This window comes from Thamnophis sirtalis, unplaced genomic scaffold (genome assembly GCF_051295495.1).
Source record: "Thamnophis sirtalis isolate CommonGarterSnake01/CBP01778 unplaced genomic scaffold, rThaSir2_p1.2 scaffold_7, whole genome shotgun sequence".
Classification (NCBI taxonomy): domain Eukaryota; kingdom Metazoa; phylum Chordata; class Lepidosauria; order Squamata; family Natricidae; genus Thamnophis; species Thamnophis sirtalis.
Genome location: NW_028261387.1, coordinates 75662312 through 75682151, shown reverse-complemented (window position 1 = coordinate 75682151; position 19840 = coordinate 75662312). Strand labels below are relative to the sequence as shown.

Here is a 19840-nt window from a genome sequence, read left to right as displayed (position 1 = left end):
AAGTGTGGAAGTCGTTGCTAGTAACTGAAATAGAATGACAGTTCTAAGTAAACCATGCATAGTCACAAGAATTGCTTAAACATGTACCCCTTCCTCAAATCCTTCACTTTTCTAAATAGTTGTAAATAAGTTTTGGAAACTCTGAAAGTTTCTTCAGCATTCCAAACTATTTTTGTCCACCTGCTCCTCCCTGTCTTGATGCAAATGGGAAACATATCACTTAGCAGAAGGAATCATTAAAGTTTTACCTTTATATAGCTTATCAAAACAACAAAATAACATTTTGGTGCATATCAAATGCCAATCTATTTGCAATTTTAACAAACGGTACAAATATCTCAAATGAGATGGTCAATAGTCTTTAACATATTGTGTTGTCAGAGAATTTACTTACCTTTGTTCTTCTAATTCTGCTTTTATTTCATCTAGGGAAAAAAGAAATATGTTTTATAAGTTGAAAGTTTAAAATAATCATGAAATAACTTTGAATTTTTAAGATAGATGGTATCAACAAAGATTTCGCTACATAACAGTAGGCTAATTTTATCAAGTGTTTTTAAAATAACACTTTTCTAGTAATTATGGAGTATAGTATCCCTCAAATTTGTAATGGTGTTGTATGACTACTAAAACTCTTCACATACTTCCAGACTTTCTTGAATATGTTAACTGGCAACCTAGAAACCTAAATCTATCCCATGTGGCTATAATATTCAATGTGTACAAGATATGGTATGGAGAATGAAAATCTCAATTTATTTTCATAGTTATATGTTTTTTTCAATGTTACAATGGGTGTGTTCTGAACTGTTAATTGTTACTTCATTAAGGTTCCTAGCTATATGTTGAAGATTTTGTGAAAAGCATGTTTGCCTAGATTTCTCAAAACAAACGATTTAAGTAATACACAAAGTAAAACAATCTACATTTCAGTATCCCAACTGTGGAAAAACATTTGGATTTATATTTAATGTTTTGCAGTGAAAGCAGGAAAGTCTTCTCAAAGTTTTAAAAGTAATAAATCTAATATTAATAAATGAATACATACATCATATGCCTTGCCCAGATTATACTGTTTGTCTTTGATTAGCAGTCCTAGAAGTTTATAAAATAATAAATGTAATTTTTAAGTGCCACAAGTACCTCTGCTGATTTAATTATAATAATAATAATATAGCAGACCATAATATGTATTTGAAGATCTGAGCTACCTTCTTTCACCATCAACCTTGTTTATCATGTAATTTACTTAATAAGGACACTTCTAAATTACCAGCCTCTTTGTCCTGTAATTCTTCTGAAGCTAGTGTAAAATGTATCTGATATTGAGCAAGGATATTTTTATACATTTACTAATTTCCAGAGAACTATGAGCTAATCAAGTTCATGGATCTCTTCACCCAAGAGATTAAATAATTAATAAGAAGCTCACTTTCTGGTCTGAAACTGCCTTATCTGCTTCCATAGCTCTATGCCTAAACACATATCTGTTTCTCCTCTTGATTAACAAAAAAGTAAATAAAACTTTAGTACTTTTCCACATTTCTGAGCTTGCCACAATGGCAGATTCCAATTGCCTTCCAAAATCTAAATGCTGGTACTTTGGCAATTATGCATTTGGACTCATTATCTAATCATGCCAGCATGCAACTACCACAGGATACTTGGAAGTGGGAGGTAGGATAAGCCAAGAATCTTCTCCAATGGGAGCCCTGGTTGCCTCTTGACGAGAAGCACTAAGATATTGCTGTGTCTCAAAACAATTTTTGCTGCTTTGAAATGGCATTGTCCCATCCACAAATACAATGCCAGCAATACAGGGATATATTGAAATTTGCAATAGTGGCAAATATCTGTAGCTCGGGTGTAGGATGAAGTTGAAGGTTTGTTCTCCAAGCTTGTGGGTTGGTTTCCTAACGTTTCGTTACCAGGCTAAGTAACATCTTCAGGAGAGTTTAACATCTTAGCTGAAGATGTTACCTAGCCTGATAATGAAACATTCGGAAACCAACCCACAAGCTCAGAAAACGAACCTTCACCCTCAAATACTGAAATTGCTCATAATAGCAAGTCCCCAGGTTTATCATTTGATACAAAAGGCAGAATTTTATCTCATATGATATACTTCTAAAAATTTTCAGATAAAACAATAGGAAACCAAAATTTAGAAACTATTAATCCAGTCTTATAGTCACACATAAAATCATCTGTCTTAACCTTAAGAGAAATGTTTTACAGTGAGGACAACATGTAATCATCCAGAATACATTTGAATGTATGAATGTCCTGAATTTCCGATTCAAATTATCTAAAAATCAATGTCCCTTCAATTACCAGTCCTTTACTATTTTCTAAAATGAGATGAGTCACAACTTTATTGGCTTTGTAAGCTAGTTAAGAATGTTTTGGTACTCAGTATAATTATATGGTAAGTAGATTATCTTTCTGTACATTTATAATTTTAAAAAATATGACCCATTATATTTGCCCAACTGTGTTTTCTTATCCAACTTCTGCTGCAGTTTAACTGCAAATAATATCAAGATTTGACTTACATTACTGCATGGTATTTTAAAATATCTGTTTTCATTAGACTTTTAAATGGCATATGCTTTGAGAAGCCAGTAATTAATATGCTGTTGCTCTAATATTATAATACTCATTTTAAAATTTTCAGAAATATATTCTGCATACTACTGTACTTTATAATATGATGATGTGGCACTGAACTTTCATACCGTTTCACTGATACCTGTACTTGGAAAGTCTAGTTTTAAAAATATCTAAACTGGCTACTTTCCAAGACAGATTTGTTTAAATTAAGATTGCAGCATGAAATGCCAGGAGGCATTGCACAAGACTTTCTTACCTAATGTTGGTTTTTTTCTAGCTTCACCTATCACATTCCTTACACACATACATGCACATGCATGCACACACATACAAACTGTACACATGCATAGACAGTTCATCTCTGTTAGACTAGATTTGGTATTTTGAAAAATGAGAGAATCAGGTGGGGTTTGTTTGTTTTGCTTTTTGTCCCAGAAGTCCAAATTCTAACCTAAATCTTACAGAACACCTAAGAGAAACTAAGTTATTTAAATGTATGTCTCCCTTCTATTTAATTTTAGGATTTTGACCATAAATGCTTTATGATTACAGTACCACCAGCTTTTCCGCTTTTCTGCTTCCACATTCCTATATTTCTCAATGTAATGAAAATACCTCAAAGTGTGATTATGATGTTGTGATTACTGTGTTGATTCTGAGAACCATATGAATCAGTGTTTTTAAAGAAGCTGCTTTCTTTATTAAAAATAATATTAAAAATGAAATGATACATAATGCCTTCCATAATAACAAATGCCAAATCCAGTCTAAACCTCTGGCTGATCATGTAGCCTACAATATAGAAAACTAAGAAGCTAGAATTCAATCAGACAAGCATCTGCTGCACAACACCAAGGACTTTACAATTGTTAATAAAATAGTAAAAAAAAAAAAAACTCTGGAGAGCAAACATTGCAATACCTGGAACAACAGTACAGAAGAGAAAGAACTGGAGAAAAATCGCAAAATATAAAGATCTGCCAATAGATGGTGACAAAAGAAAGCAAAGCTAGTAATAGATGGTTTGGGTGCAATCCAAATCATTCAGCACTAACAAAATCATCATCAGTCAATTGCAAAGGGAAGTTTACTTGAAGCAGCTTACATCCTTCAACAATATCTTTAATATTATTAAACAATATCAACTGCTTATCCTAGATCCTTGGGAAGCATTCAGTATAGGACAAAAATGCTAAACACAGCCTAAAGCAGACTAGGAGACCAACTTAATAAAAATAATTAAATGCCACCCAACTCCCAGCAACTGTGGGTGGCTTACAATTTTTAACACACTTAAAAACAAAGAATAAGTAAAAAATATAAAAACAGCATAAGGGAAAAGAATAATGATGGCAAAGAAATCAAACCCAGAAGGCAACAGAAAGGAAGAAAGGACCATAATTCCTTCTCTCCAATGGTTTAGGGACAACCTCATTCCAGAAGACTGCTACAGAGAAGGCATCTTCCAGGGTCCAGACAAATGGCACTGTTTATCCTTGGAACCTGGAGTATACCATCCTGCCAGATTGAACTGACCAAATATTGTTGGAGACAGACAGGCTCTCAAATAATGAGGCTCTACATCATGTAGGGCAGGGGTGTCAAACACATGGCCTGCGGACCTGATGCGGCACGCACTGGCTACCCCCACCCCCGTTTTAGCGAACGGGAAAAAAGTTGTTACATTATATGATGACAAAGTAGCGACGTGAGTTTGACACACCTGATGTAGGGCTTTATATGTGGCAACCACACTCTTTAATCACACCAGAAGCAAACTGGCAACCAGTGCAGGTTGCAGAGGTGTTACACCAGGATACTGAGGCATGCCCATCTTTGTCTACATTGTTGCATTCTGGACCTCTTTTCAAGGGCAGTCCTTGTAGAATGTAGTGCAATAGACCAGCTGTGAGGTGATTAGAGCATGAATGACTGCCTGAGGGCCCTTGTTCTAAGAACTGATGCAACTGGCTCAACTGGCACATTAGGTGAAGCTGGGTAAAAATCTTCCTGTCCAGAGCTGTCACCTACTCGTTGGGCAGGAACTGTGTGTCTGGGAAGATACCCCCTCCCAAATTATGCACTTTGAATGGGGAAGTTGGAACATTCCCAGATCCGATTGGTCGAAATGCACACAGTCACTTTGTTTTCAAAGAGCAGCCTGTTTAATATAATAAAAGAAATTTATCATAGATTAACATACACTTTAACAAATACAAAAATTGGTATGCAAACTTACATATGATAGATGAATAGCTGCAGAAATTATGTCCAGTCAAAAGAATATGACATGCATAAAGCATAAATAATGACTACTAAAGTTTCATGGTGATAATTCATAAAGGTGGTTCTGACAAGCTGTATAATGGAACACAAGCCTATTTTCATAGCCATAAATAATGTGTTACTATTATGAATATTAATTCCACATAGTTTCTATTATGCAATTTTAAACATCATAATATAGTTAATTTTAATTTGTAGAGAAGCATAGGAATGGAAAAGAAAGCCAAAAATATTCACTTGTAAGCTAGAACAGAACCTTCAACTTCTAATTCTAAATGCTGATAAACTTTGTGAAAAGAATGAATGATTGTATTTTAACAACTCGTACTTGGCAATATTAGAATGATTACTTCTAAATTAGATTAAAACTTCATGTTCCTCGTGATGCAAAATTCAGAAGCACCTAACTAGTTCAGGAGTTGAAAACACATGGTGATTGTTTTAATTCCAGACTGAAATACGTATATTAGGATATAATTTGATGTGTGTTTTGGGAAAAAACATTACATTCACTATTAAAAAGCTATAGATATTTTATAGTAAATCTTGGATCAACAATGTATTCAGTACAAAAGGAACACGTGCGTTCAGTATGTGGTTGCTACCAGAAAAAAAATTCAAAGAAATCTTCTATCCTGTTTCCTTTCTTCCTGTATCTGCAGAAGTGCAGATAAGAACAGTTTTAGTGACTGATGGCAGTTGGAGCCACCAGTTTGAGCTGAGTGCTGTCAGCTGCGGTAAGATTCTTACCATGGTTTCAACTAGTTTCATAGATGTTTTGGAAGTTATTCATTGTGTTTTCTGAACTTCAGGCAGTTAATAGCAGTAGACTTATATACCGCTTCATAGGGCTTTCAGCCCTCTCTAAGCGGTTTACAGAGAGTCAGCATATTGCCCCCAACAATCCGGGTCCTCATTTTACCCACCTCGGAAGGATGGAAGGCTGAGTCAACCCTGAGCCGGTGAGATTTGAACCGCTGAACTGCTGATCTAGCAGTAGCCTGCAGTGCTGCAGTTAAGTGGAATAGGGCAGAATGCAAATAGTGTTATTTGCTACAGAATACCAAAACAATGTTGGCAGTCAAAACAAGTTTTTTTGAATTAAATAATGAATGGCTTCCAAAGAATATTTCAATAATATACAGTTGTCGTCCATTAGAAATATTTTTCAGCTTAATAAAATCATATTGCAGCTGTAGTCTTTCAGCTTGCAAAGATAGTGATTTGTATAGCACTTGGTACTGTTACAGTAAATCGTCTAATACTGTACTTACGTATATCTGTTTTAAAAGGAGTTATTTTATTTTATTCATTTACTATTTATGTAATTTATACACCACCCATCTCACTATCTAAAGCAGAGGTGTCAAACTGGCAGCCCGCAGGCCAGGTGCATTATGTGCAGGCCACACCCACCCCAGCTCCACAAAGGGGAAAGATGTCATGTGACAGCAATGTGACGAGGCGAGTTTGACACCCTAGATCTAACACAATGTTATATCTAAGACTCTCAAATAATCTTCAAATAAGACAAGTACTACAAAGGTATTACCTTTTTTTTTAATCTATCATGAAATCTGTGTGCAATGGTTTAAGTTTCAAAATTACATGCGGCATAAAACTCTTTGGCAAGATGGATGGACATGCAAATCAAATAATAAATAAAATACCATTAATGAACATTCAACATAATCCTTAGCATAACCTGTACGAAACAATAGCATTTGAGCTTCTTAAGAACTCTCTCTTCATAGGATAAGCCAGTAATTCATTTCATTAAAATAAGATTTAAGTCCTTTAATATGTTAAATCATCTCCATATATTAACATTGCTAACTTCTACCTCCTTAATGTTCTGGGTTCAGATCTGTTAGTACACTAGTCTTAGTTTTGTAAATATCTAAGATCACTTCAGAACCCGAGGATCCAAGTTCAGGGATCAATGTAGAAGTAAGCCCAAACTTGAATCTTCAGAAGAAAATAATAACCAGCCTTACTCAATAGAAAATGAATTCTTAGTGTTCGATCTGGTTTCTGATACATCTAATATAAATCAAGATCATGTCTGACTAAATTAAGTTTTACAAATTTATATTCCTCCAATCCATTGCTGATATCCATTGCATAGTTTTCAATTTTTAATTTGTAGAGTTGCATTATCAGGGAGATGGGTGGCATTTAATTGATAAATTTAATAAATAAAAATATCAAACATTAATTCAGAAATCAAATTGGGTGAGGGGAGAGAGAGATTTGGCTATCATTAACATACTTTTGATATAACCCCCCCAAACTGTAGACAGTTTCTATTAACGATTTCACATTTTTTCCAAAATTGCCATATCACCCCTTGCCAATAATCATATCACTGATTAATTCAGTTGCTATCTCATAAACAGCCTTGAATCCAGTTTGAAATATATAGTCACTACACCTGTAAATGTATCAGTAATCACCAGTTCTGAACTGCAGAAAAGATAAAAAATATTATGTATGCTATTGGAAACAACCGAAGTACCCTACACTCTAATATATTCATTTTTAGTACAAAATTTTATTAGTATCTTCAGTCTCTATGATAGTGATCTCTCTCCTTCTCATTTAGTCATATAATTATAATATGTATTATTTATATAACAATCAAAGTGCTGCATAAATGCAATATGTACAAGCCAATGTTTTAATTGAATACCAGATCAACAGCTTTTTAATAAATAGCTGAAAGGACAATAACATACAAACAATTGAGCTTACAATATAAATTTAACATAATTTATTTTTAAGCAAAAGATAAAATTGTAGTGCAAAATAAATTATAATTGATTAGTTAAGCAAGCAGATTTCTTAGCGATATATTGCTCCATTCTCATGTACTAGTTTATTGAAAGCAGAAATTGAATTCAGACAATTATGTTGGGTCATGGCTAAACCTGCACATTTACAAATTCTGCACTGTTACCGTATGTTTGCTTGATTGCTTAGCATATTACCGGTATGTGAAAAGCAATATGATTCATAGTTAAAAAATGAGTGCGATATGAGAGCAGATTAGCAGGTTCAGTGGATTTACTCCTAAATAAATATGAAAAAAATGCAGCTTAAATCAATCTTAAGGCTAAGTTGAACATTACCCACAGGATTGTGCAATTTTTATAAAGACAGCATAGTGTTGGCATATATTTCAGGAAAAAATATCTCAATTATTACTTTGTTTAAAACATATTATTTATTAAATTTAACTGTCATTCAAAATTTGTTAGATTGTCTTTTATATTTAGATTGAAAACATCCAGAAATAGTGACTATACAATAATATAATGCATACTAATTGTGATTTTTTTAAATAAAAGCCTCACTGAATAACTCCAAATAATTGTTTGAAATATTTTTTTAAAAGATAGTCTGGATTTCTTTTAGCCTTCCTTGCCCCAATGGATTATTCTTTTAGTAAATTCATTATTTTTGTAATAAGAGATTTTGTCCAATCAGATTTCCAAAAAATATTACTGGGGTCATAAAAAGTGTAAAAAAAAACAAAAAACTCCACAGCTCATGCAGTTGGTTAGAAACTGAAAAAAAATGGACTTTGCTTAGTCCCAGGAAATTCATAGCAAGCAGTACCACATGCTACAGTAAGATAAGCAGAGCAAACCTTACTTTCATTTCCTGAATCAAAGAGAAATCTTTTCTTGTACAAATTTAACCTGATCAGAGAACAGTTTTACACTTCCTGCCAGAAGATCTGAAATAGTCAGCTGTTTACAAACCAGGGAGGATCCAACGTGGCAGATTTTACAGAGCGGGTTCTGATGACAAGTCCTGACTCCACCAACTGCATTAATTTGTTGACATTATTACACAGCAACTAGGGAGCCAGAGAAACTGTGCAAGCAGGTATCTATCTATGAATCCCCAGACACTTGAGAGGGAGTTCCTGTAAGTATAAAGATCCTCACTATGGGGTCACAGGGGTAAAGAACATACCCATTCAATTAGATTTCTCCTTTCACTGACCCTGAGGAATGATGGATCTAGAACCCTGAGCAGGGTCCCAAGCTGGTTATTTACAGTTATTATAGACTCCATAGAAGCAAATCTGCAAATTCACACCCAAAGATGTGTACCTTTTACAGAAGCCTGATAGCCGACCGAAACAAGAATTCCACCAAAGAGCAAGAAATGTATGAGGATGCCTTGAGTGGGGAGAGCCACCTTTCTATAACCAGAGGCAGAGTTTAGAGTTTCATATCTGGCTCATAGAATAAAATAGAATTCTTTATTGGCCAAGTGTGGTTGGACACACAAGGAATGTGTCTTTGGTACATATACTCTCAGTGTACATAAAAAGATACATTCATCAAGAATCATAAGTTATAGCACTCAATGACAGTCATAGGGTACAAATAAGCAATTAGGAAACAATCAATATCAATATAAATCGTAAGGATACAAGCAACAAAGTTACAGTCCTGCAGTCATAAGTGGGAGGAGATGGGCAATAGAAACGATGAGAAGACTAATAGTAATGCAGCCTTAGTGAAAGGTTTTGACAGTGGTGAGGGAATTATTTGTTTAGCAGAGTGAGGGGGTTAGGGGGAAAAAACTGTTCTTGTGTCTAGTTGTCTTGGTGTGCAGTGCTCTCTATTCTATTCTATATCTGGCTAGTTTAAAGGTGAGCTTTAGACGGCCTGGGAGTTGATAATGCAGATAAGCTTCCTCAGGCTCAACTAGCGCCCTTTGGCCGCTGCCTTCGACTGTCTTCCGGGGGAAAGGAGCTGGGCGAAGGAGGAGGACTGGGAATGGAAGCGGCAATTATCGTCAGCTGCGCTTCCAACATCTGACAGGCTCCGGGGAGCCCTGCTAAGGCAGCAGGCGGGCGGGGGGGTGGCTGTGGAGAAACCGGAATTAATCAACCCTCGCCTCTACGTCCAAATAGCCGACCTTCCGCACGCCCCTTCAACTTACCAAGTGCCACTTGACAGGCTCTCCTCAGCTGTCCGTGAGGGGGACGCCTCACCTCTTTCTCGGAGAGGATTTTCTCCAGGGCCCGTGAGACGAACATACTCTTCGTGCGAGTGTTCTCCTCGCGGGCCGGGAACTGCATGGCCTTCTTGCACTTAGAAAGACCTTCGTCCCGGCCTGCCCTTACCGGAGCGGGATCGGCGCTCAGAGGTTCCGGCCGCAGAGGAACTCCATGAGCCGGAAGACGCGCGATTCCCTCAGAGGTGGAGGTGTTGAGGCTAGACAGCAACACGGCGCCGCCATATTGAAACCATCACGTGACCTCCCTCCTCGGGAGCCACCTTGTGGAACGCCTCCCTCGGCCTGTCGAGTCCGTGATGTCAGGAGGCGGGGCTTGGCATCGCGGGTGGGAAGAGGGAGAGAACTGGGTGGGACGGATGGGTGGGGCTTATGTGTTCCCGGCGCGTTCTTCTTGGCCGGGTTGGTTACTTCAGTAAGAACCCGGCCAAGAAATGGATGGGGGTGCTGTGCAGAAAGAGTTAAAACAGAGGAGTTCAAACTTGGCAACCTTAAGACTTGTGGACTTCAACTCCCAGAATTCTCCAGCCAGCTGGCTAGAGAATTCTAGGAGTTGAAGTCCACAAGTCTTAAAGTTGCCAAGTTTGGGGACCCCTGAGTTAAAAGGTCCAATCATCATCATCATCATCATCATCATCATCATCATCATCATCATCATGTTTTTCTTTAGGAGCTCTAGTTCGGATTCCCAGATAGATGTACAATTGTACCAGCGTGCCTAATGTCCCTGTCCTACTGTCCCTATTTATTTGTACCTATTTCCTGGGTTCTTCTTCATGTTTCTTCTTATTCCTGTTATCTTGTACCTGAGTAACAAACTAAATAAATAAATAAAATGCCTATGGAGCGTCTCAATCTTCCAGGGTCATGGTTGTCCCAAAGGTGCTTTTTACTTCAGTAAGAACTGAAGATGAGAAGCAAAACATTTTATAAAGAAAAAAACAAAACAAGAAAGTCTAATTTCCTTTTTTTGGGGGGGGAAGAACCTTTGGGACAGTAGTTGACAAGAGGTAATAGGATGCCTGTATAGAAAAGAGTCAGGTGGTCTATTCATTGTCAGAGCTACAGTTAGAATTTCATTGTTAGAAGTCACATGAGAGCCAGGTTGACACACCATAAAAGTTGTGATGGTTACTTCAAAACATCAACTGTCTTACCTTCCATGTTACCATAGGAAAGAGTAGCCTTGCCTAAGCGTTTCCCTTGCATACATTATACCGTTGGCTATATAAATGTTTTAAATAAATAAACAAGGCAAACAGACCACAGGGCAGGCAGGAGTTTTCCACTTTCCTTACATGTCAAGGATGGCAGGAAAGTACATTAAACGGCAACGGGGAAGAGTTCATAGAATCAATGTCTTCATAAGGGAGAAATACTTTTTATCACATAGTGAGAGATTTTATTTGTAAAGACGGGTAAGGAAAAAATGTGGGTTTGTTCCTTTTAAAAGAAACTGTTGGAGAGAGGCCAGAAAACAAGTGAGGTATGTCATTGCTTCAAGCAGCCTCTGATAAACAGCCAGAATAGCTGGGAATCTGGGGGAAACCCAGGTATATTGTAAAAAAAAACTACAGGAAATATCTGTTTAATCAGTCTTTTATTTCTGTAGAAATAACAACCAGGTGAGGAATTTATGTTGGGATTCTGGTTTGTTTTTTTAGTGTTTATAGTTAGCTTAAGATTCTTTAAAACTCTATATAGATTAAGAAAGTGGGCTTTTAATGTCAGTGTTGATTCATATTTCATTCATGATCCCCCCCCACCCCCCAAACTCTAATGTCTTCTGATGATCTTGATGTAATATTTGAGAGTATCCCATCTCTTTACTGGGACTTTGGAATAGAGAAATCCCATTTGTAACATACTAGCACCATCTTGTGGTCTTCTCAGAATATTCTATTATCTGTTGTGTTTTAATGTTTTTTTTAAATTCCAGCCATTAATCCCTGAAAAGTGCTTTAATCCTTTTTAGTACAAAATAGTTTCATTTTAATATTTAAAGTTAAAATATATTTTATAGGTTTCTCTTTTACTTAAAAAATACTTTTACTTTTGTCCCCTCACTCTCCAAGAAGTGGGATATCCAGGAGGTGGGAGGAAGCGCTTTTTCCTTCTAATCATATTTTATTTGTGTTTTGTTTGTTTGTTTATATCCCATATTTTTATTTATAGAAATAACTCAGTATCCAACACACCTTCCTTCTCCCATTTTCCCCCCAACAACAACTGTCTGAGGTGAATTTGGCTGAGAGAAAGTGATTGGCCCATGGTCACCCAGAAGCCTTTCACGGCCAAGGTAATCATGTACCTCAACACTATATAGCCCAAAAGTGGCAATATATAAATTATTACACCAGGATCAGGTGGAGAAAGAAAGTGATGGAAGTGAAATCTGCCAAGCCACTATCCCAAATCAAGAAGCAGGACCGAACTGTGAAGATCCAGAGGGTTTCTGAGAGAGGGCATTGATCATAAAAAGTTTTTATTTTCCATTTTCATAGCATATAATCACATGTATACTATTACATAGTCAATATCAAGTTGTATTATTAAGTACTTACATCGATTCATCTTACCATCAACTACCAAAGGAAAAAGAAAACCCAGTTATTGGCTCTTCTGCTCTCTATACACCATATTTATACCTTATCCGACACTTTCTTCCCCTTCTCTCCTCCCCCTTTCTACATTCTGTCTTCCCTCCATCATTTTCTACTCTACTTCCCCTTCCTTTCTCCTTCTACTCTCTCCCCTTACCACTGCTCCTTATACACCTCATCTTCCCCCTTCACCCTCTCTCCTATCCCTCTCTTCCTATCTTTCTTCTCTCCTCTGCTTCCCACTCTTCCTCTAATTCACTTGGTGTATTTCATCTTCTGAACAAACTCCCTTTTGTGTTGATGGTATTTATAATTCCATTTCAATATACATAAAAAAGAAAAAATAGCAGTATATATGTACAATCATCCAACATCTCTCCTCCAACTTAGTAAACTCCACTCGCTCCCCCCTCCCCCGATCCCCCCAACCTTCCCCCACCCTGACTTCCCAAACCCAATACAAGGTATAAATCTTTAACAAAAACAGTTTAAGATATACTTAAAGAAAACATAGAAAGTTAATAACATCTTTGAATTGAGCTTAGCTCCTCCTTGCTAGGCTAACTATAAACAATTTGTATCATTTCTGATCTTAATCATAAGCTATCTGAAATTTCCTAGACCCATATTTATTTTGAATATAGTCAATCCATTTTCCCCAGTCTTGTTTATATCTCTCGTTTGAATTATCCTTGAGATATGCAAATATTTTAGCTATCTCTGCTAAGTTTGTGATTTTCAATGTCCATTCCTAGATAGTAAACAAATCTTCCTTCTTCCAGTATTGCGCCACCAACAACCTAGCTGCAGTTATCAAATGCAAAGTCAAGTTAATCTCTACTGCTGTACAGTCAGTAATTATACATAACAAAAATAGGTGGGGGGTAAACTTTATCCTTTTTTTTTAGAACATTTTGCATAATCCATCATATTTTTATCCAGAATACCTTAACCTTTTTATAAATCTACCATGTCATTTAATTAATATTGATGTTTTTTCCCAACCCGTAGCAAGGCATTCCCCAGAGCAAGGCATTCCCCAGAGCATGACTTTTAAAATTTTCATCCACCTCTTTATTATACAGCAAACAAGCAGCCATATACCAAATCATACCCTTCAATACTGAGCACTCCACTTCCTGCTAAATTGATCCAATCGCTTAACATTCCATATTAGAGACTTAATTACCATCATTAGCCCCTGAAACTTTTTAATAGCCATCTGAACATCTTGGAATTTAACCTTTGGCCTAGCTCCTCCCACTGTTTCTGATGTAACACCTGTATGCTCCTGAACAGTGGCTTGTGTATGTTGCTTTCTTAATTCCTGTTCCATTCGTCTGGTAACCATGTGGTCTTGTCTTTGTTCTTTAGCTTCTTGTACCTCTGAAAGAACAAGTTGATCCCCCCTTGTTAAAATTTGAGTGGTTTGCTTTCCATCATATCCTTCTTGTTCTCTTTGTCTAGATCTAGAGGAAGAGGGTTGTCCACCCTTCAGTATGTTGGTGTAGAAATCTTGTGCCTTCCATACTGTATTGAGGCGATAGCAATAGCAATAGCAGTAGACTTATATACCGCTTCATAGGGCTTTCAGCCCTCTCTAAGCGGTTTACAGAGAGTCAGCATATTGCCCCCAACAATCTGGGTCCTCATTTTACCCACCTCGGAAGGATGGAAGGCTGAGTCAACCCTGAGCCGGTGGGATTTGAACCGCTGAACTGCTGATCTAGAAGTAGCCTGCAGTGCTGCATTTAACCACTGCGCCACCTTGGCGATGTCTTTATCCAAGGTAGCTAAATGCGATGCCGGTTGGTGCGTCCCATCTAAACTGTATCTGGCGATTTTTAAGCTCTTCCACTAAAAAGGCACAGTCTTTCCTAGATCTCAGCATTTTAGGTGGTATCTCCTTCAAGACAGTCACCTCCCGACTCTCGATTTGAAGCTTATTTTTGTAGGATTCCTGTAATATCGTGTTTCTCACATCTCTAATGGCGAAGTAGACCACTATATCTTTTGGTAATTGTTTTTGTTTTGCCAGCGAGGAATTAACGTGGTAAACCTTTTCGATTTGCCAATCAAGATTCCCTCCTGACTTTCCCGCCATCAGGTCGAAGGCTTCAGAGAGAGTCTGTTTCAGGTTCTCTTGTGTATTTTCAGGGAGGTCCCTTATCCTTAAAGCAAATTCCATTTGCCTATACTGTAGCATTATTATTTCATTTTCTGCATCGCTAACCTGTTGCTGGACTGCCTCCATGTTCATTACCAAGTTCGTATTACAGTCACTAAGATCTTCTACCTTTTCTTCAAGGCCCTATGCATAACCAGCTAGCAAATTCAGAGCCATCAGAAAGTCCCCTCTAATCATTTGTTTACATGTCATAAGTTCTTCAGACATCTGTTTGTTAGAAGCAGCTATCTCTTCCTTAAGTTTTGCTTCCATCGTAACAGCATGATTTTTTAACGCATCGATTAATTCCTTCTGCAGAATTGCTCTTGTCAGGGGGTCCCCTGCAGAAGTAGAAGGGAGTGATGATTGTATTTTAGCAGAAGGCGCTGGTGAATTTCCGGCACTTTTCAATGCGGGGGGAGGGGGGGAATTTTTGCTTAGAAGCCATCTCAAACTTAATTTTCTTTAGTCAGTTAAAAAGTCCAGGCAGTCCAATTATACAGCAATTGCTATTTGTTTTGATAATAAATCACTTCTTGGTAATAAATCACTTTTAGGCTTCGCAAAAGCTCTATCCGAGACACGCCCCTCCTACACAGCTCGGCGCCATTTTTATATAACTTTCAACAAGTAATCAGCAGAAGGAATTCTTTGCAAATGGAGCTAAGGATTTATACATACAATTAAGATGTTCACAGGTATTGGTTCAGCTCGACTTGAAGTCCATAATAAATCATTGTGCTGAGGATGAGCGAAAACCTTCATTCTGCAACAAAAGGCAGAATGAATCCCGGCTCGGAGCTGCCATGCTATAGCCGGTGCTTTCCCCCTTCTTCCCAGCGTTTAGGCTGAAAGGGCCAGTTGGAAAGCTTCCGATGCATAGCTTCTCATCTCTCTCTTCTAAGCCTGAAGGGAGGATAAATAAACTGCCAAACAGCTTGATAGATTGCTGTTTAGACAGATTAACGATGCCAAGATTCCACAGCTGTTAAAGATAACAACCCTCTGTCAGGCTCCGCCCATCGAAAGCCTGAGAGAGGGCATTGAGATGTTCAATCTTTTACCTAATGTATGTTGTTCATGTATATACGCATATATGCATGTATATCAGCTGTTCCACTACACAAGATAATATAGAATAGAATATAGATATAGGAGAAAAATGAAAGGAGAAGAGAACTACAGTAAGAAAAATAGAATGGATTGTTCCTTGTGGAGTTGTTAGTTGCAAGGTTGTGTCCGACCCCTTTGATAACATTCCTTCAGGCCTTCCTATCCTCTACCATCCTCTGGAGTCCATTTAAGCTCACACCTACTGCTTCGGTGACTCCATTCAGCCACCTCATTCTCTGTCGTTCCCTTCTTCTTTTGCCCTTAATCGTTCCCAGCATTAGGCTCTTCTCCAGTGAGTCCTTCCTTCTTATTAGGTGGCCAAAGTACTTGAGTTTCATCTTCAGGATCTGGCCTTTTAAACAGCAGTCAGGGTTGATCTCCTCTAGGACTGATCAGTTTGATTGCCTTGCAGTCCAAGGGACTCGCAGGAGTCTTCTCCAGCACCATAGTTCAAAGACCTCAATTCTTTGAGGGTAAATCAAGGTGACCAATGGATGGCAGTATAAAACCCATAGATAACTTCTGTATGAAAAAATACAAATGCATTCATGTACTCATCAGGAGCAGACCTCAATTCAACAAAATATTTACTTTCAAAATAAGTGAAATGAAATGAATGAAACCAATGCTTCCTCCCCAAACATTACATTTAGGTGTGTATTATCCCTGAAAAAAATATGAAATAACATAGCAAAGATTAATTACTTAATGAATCATTTAATTATTAATTAATTAAAATTAATTAAAGATTTATTAACTGAAATGAGAAATACATATTTATTGAACACTTCCAAATTAAAATGTGAATTGCCAAACACATAAATGTATGTGCAATCTGGCTATATAAATTCCACTATTATAGAATATTGGCTCAAGATTTTACAGTATGTCAAGATTCTTTTTTTTTTTAATGTTAAAGCGTTATTTGATACTGATTCTGCACAAGAGTAAAATTGTGCTCATTCAAAAATGACTTGAATTCCTTTCACCCTTGCTGGAATCAATTCAGTGTTTCCATTTATAAGAGCCAGAAGCTATAGATCTGAGTACATCATTATATATTTATGATTTTCAATTTATAAAGTATACCTTTTGGATTATAGAAACAGATCTAAAGTACTGTATATCCCCCCCCCCAAAAGCAAACAAGCATTTGTCTGTTCTCTAGATTTCAAAACTGCTTTAGAAAAAAAGAGATAGATGGAGTAATAAATTGCCTAACTTTATTAGCTATATCTTCTAATAGTTTTGGGCTATCATATGTATGTGTCATTTTCACCAAATATTATACCAATTTCTATTGCAATTTTAATGCAACAGATTTTGGCCTATTTAGAATTAAGTTCCACAGATTACATTTAGTTTATTTCCTGGTCTCAATATGATGTATGGGTTAGAATAGCTTTACCAAATCCAATATATGTTTTAGAGTATTATGACCATTAACCTTTATGGCTTCTTAGCTTTTCTACAATATATTGAAATTTATGACATCATTGTGTGTCTTTTTCTCTCTGCCCATCCAGCTTCTTGGTGGGAAGCTTGACACTAGGCTGCAGGCATGTCAGCATTCATGTGGAGAAGCTCTGGCTAAAGCAAGAAAGACTTCCTGATTGACTGTGTAAGTCACAGGCTAAATTTGGAAAGAATAACATGATTCCTTAAATCATATTCTTCCTTCCCAGATTTCATGTGTGTGTATGTTTTTTTTTCTTCCATTCAATTGTATCCAATTCTCAGATACTTCCTACACTGATCCCTGCGGGATCTTGACAACGTTTTTCAAAAGTGGTTTGCCATTGCCTTTTTCCTGGCCTAAGGTCACCCAACTGCCTTTCCAAGCTAGAACTAGAACTCACAGTCTCCTGGTTTTTAACCTGGTGCTTTAACTACTATACCAAACTAGCTGTCCTGTGTAGAATATTGGAAAGTCACAGGAATCTGGAAGCAGAACAGGGGTGGGTTTCTCGCCCCGTTCCAACCAGATCGGTTGGAACGAGGCCGGCGGCGTCCTCACGCACGCACGCGGCGTGCGCGTGCATGCACGCGGCGTCCTCGCGCATGCACGCGGCGCGCGCATGCACGCACGCGGTGTGCGCATGCATACTAGCGTCTGCGCGATGCTCCAGCTGCTCCTGGAGGATCGCGCAGGCGTTCTGCGCATGCGTGGAAAGCGCAAAATTCAAAAAAAGCGGGTAAGGAGCGGGCGCGGGTGTGCAGGCGTGCGCGGGCGCAGGGGGGGGGGCTTCGCCGTTCCCGGAAGTTACTTACTTCCGGGTTCGGCGACCAACCGGATCGCAGGGACCGGTGCGAACCGGTTGAAACCCAGCCCTGAAGCAGAAGTTATTTCTCAGGTGCATCACCTCATTTTTCACATGACTTTTGACTCACTGCAGATTTCATGAGAATGACGTTTACCAAATGATCCTACATGTTTGGAGCTTTTTGGAAGAACCAACAAATCCAGTACAGCTTCTGTCTTTCTATGTTCCAACTCTTCTGCCACTTTTCTTGTTCTTGCAGTGCAACAGGAAATCACTGAGAACTTACCAAATATAAATCATACTCCCCCTTCGCAGCTTATATTCACAAGGAAGTAGCACGCCACCCCTTGCTGAAACTGGCCAATAGGATCTGGACAGATCTCAAACTCCTGATATCATTGGAACCCTGGCATCATCTTGGTCACTATCAGGGGTGAAATTCAGCAGGTTCTGGAAAACTGGTAGTGGAAATGTTGAGTAGTTCAGAGAACCAGCAAATACCGCTTCCGGCTGGCCCCAGAGTGGGGTGGAAATGGAGATTTTGCAGTATCCTTCCCCTGGAGTGGTGTAGGAATAGAGATTTTGCAGTATCCTTCCCCTGGAGTGGAGTGGGAATGGAGATTTTGCAGTATCCTTCCCCTGGGGTGGTGTAGGAATAGAGATTTTGCAGTATCCTTCCCCTGGAGTGGGGTGGGAATGGAGATTTTGCAGTATCCTTCCCCTGGGGTGGTGTAGGAATAGAGATTTTGCAGTATCCTTCCCCTGGAGTGGGGTGGGAATGGAGATTTTGCAGTATCCTTCCCCTGGAGTGGGGTGGGAATGGAGATTTTGCAGTATCCTTCCCCTGGGGTGGTGTAGGAATAGAGATTTTGCAGTATCCTTCCCCTGGAGTGGGGTGGGAATGGAGATTTTGCAGTATACTTCTCCTGCCACGCCCACCAAGCCATGGCCACAGAACCAGTAGTAAAAAAAATGAATTTCACCACTGGCCACTACTAAAACATCATGCATCATGCCAAAGTGTGTTGGGAGAAGATGGAAAACAGTTTCCACATCAGTTCAGAAATGCCAAAGTTAGCTGGCTTTGCCTGTGATCTGGGAATGAAAGTCATCTGGATGTGTCTTGAAAGGAAGATTAGTGAGACATTTTTCAGCGGTAGTAGGATGTGAGGATGTCCTTTTAGAGTCCCAGGTGGTCTCACAAAAATCATAAGGATTTTCTTCTAAAAAAGAGTTCCACTAAATCAGCCTCACATTCTAGTTCTATATTTCAGCATTCAGTATCACATAACCATTTTTATTCTGTCATGACATTGCCTTCATGCTTAAAAAAAATCACAAGGTTTAACATTATTCAAAAACACAAAAAATATAAAACAATCTCCAGTATTCCTATTTTTTTCCATATGAGGGCACCATTGAACTGGTTAAACAATTTATGGTAACCTTCTTTGTCCTACTACTCCTACCTACTCTAGCATAATTCTAAACTTGTTCATTCATATAGTTCCGCTAATTTCAAGAGTTGCAAAAACTGTTTGCCAATTCAGCAATAAAGGACTATGATAAGCCAGCACTAGGATTTTCTTTGAAGAAAAATGTGTTTTGAATTTCTGCCTTAAAATAGAGACACATGTGACTACAACTAGAGGCATAAATACACATCAAATATGACCTCAGTGTGAGCAAAAAACATATCAATAATAATAAACAAAGATGTGTATGTATATATGTGCACAAAAGACGGAAGAAAG

General features: G+C 38.0%; 1 protein-coding gene across 2 annotated transcripts in view; it reads right to left on the bottom strand.

Moving 5' to 3' along the window:
- Positions 1-10187, bottom strand: part of ARFGEF2 (ARF guanine nucleotide exchange factor 2) — a 47448-nt gene extending 37261 nt beyond the window's left edge. For both annotated transcript variants that reach the window (XM_087720449.1, XM_087720450.1), the window contains exons 1-2: positions 9865-10187; positions 395-425 (exon numbers count right to left, since the gene is read on the bottom strand). In XM_087720449.1, coding sequence (XP_087576575.1) covers positions 395-425; positions 9865-10003 — 170 coding nt within the window. In that variant the 5' untranslated portion in view covers positions 10004-10187. The remainder of the gene's footprint in view (positions 1-394; positions 426-9864) is intronic.
- Positions 10188-19840: the final 9653 nt, after the last annotated feature.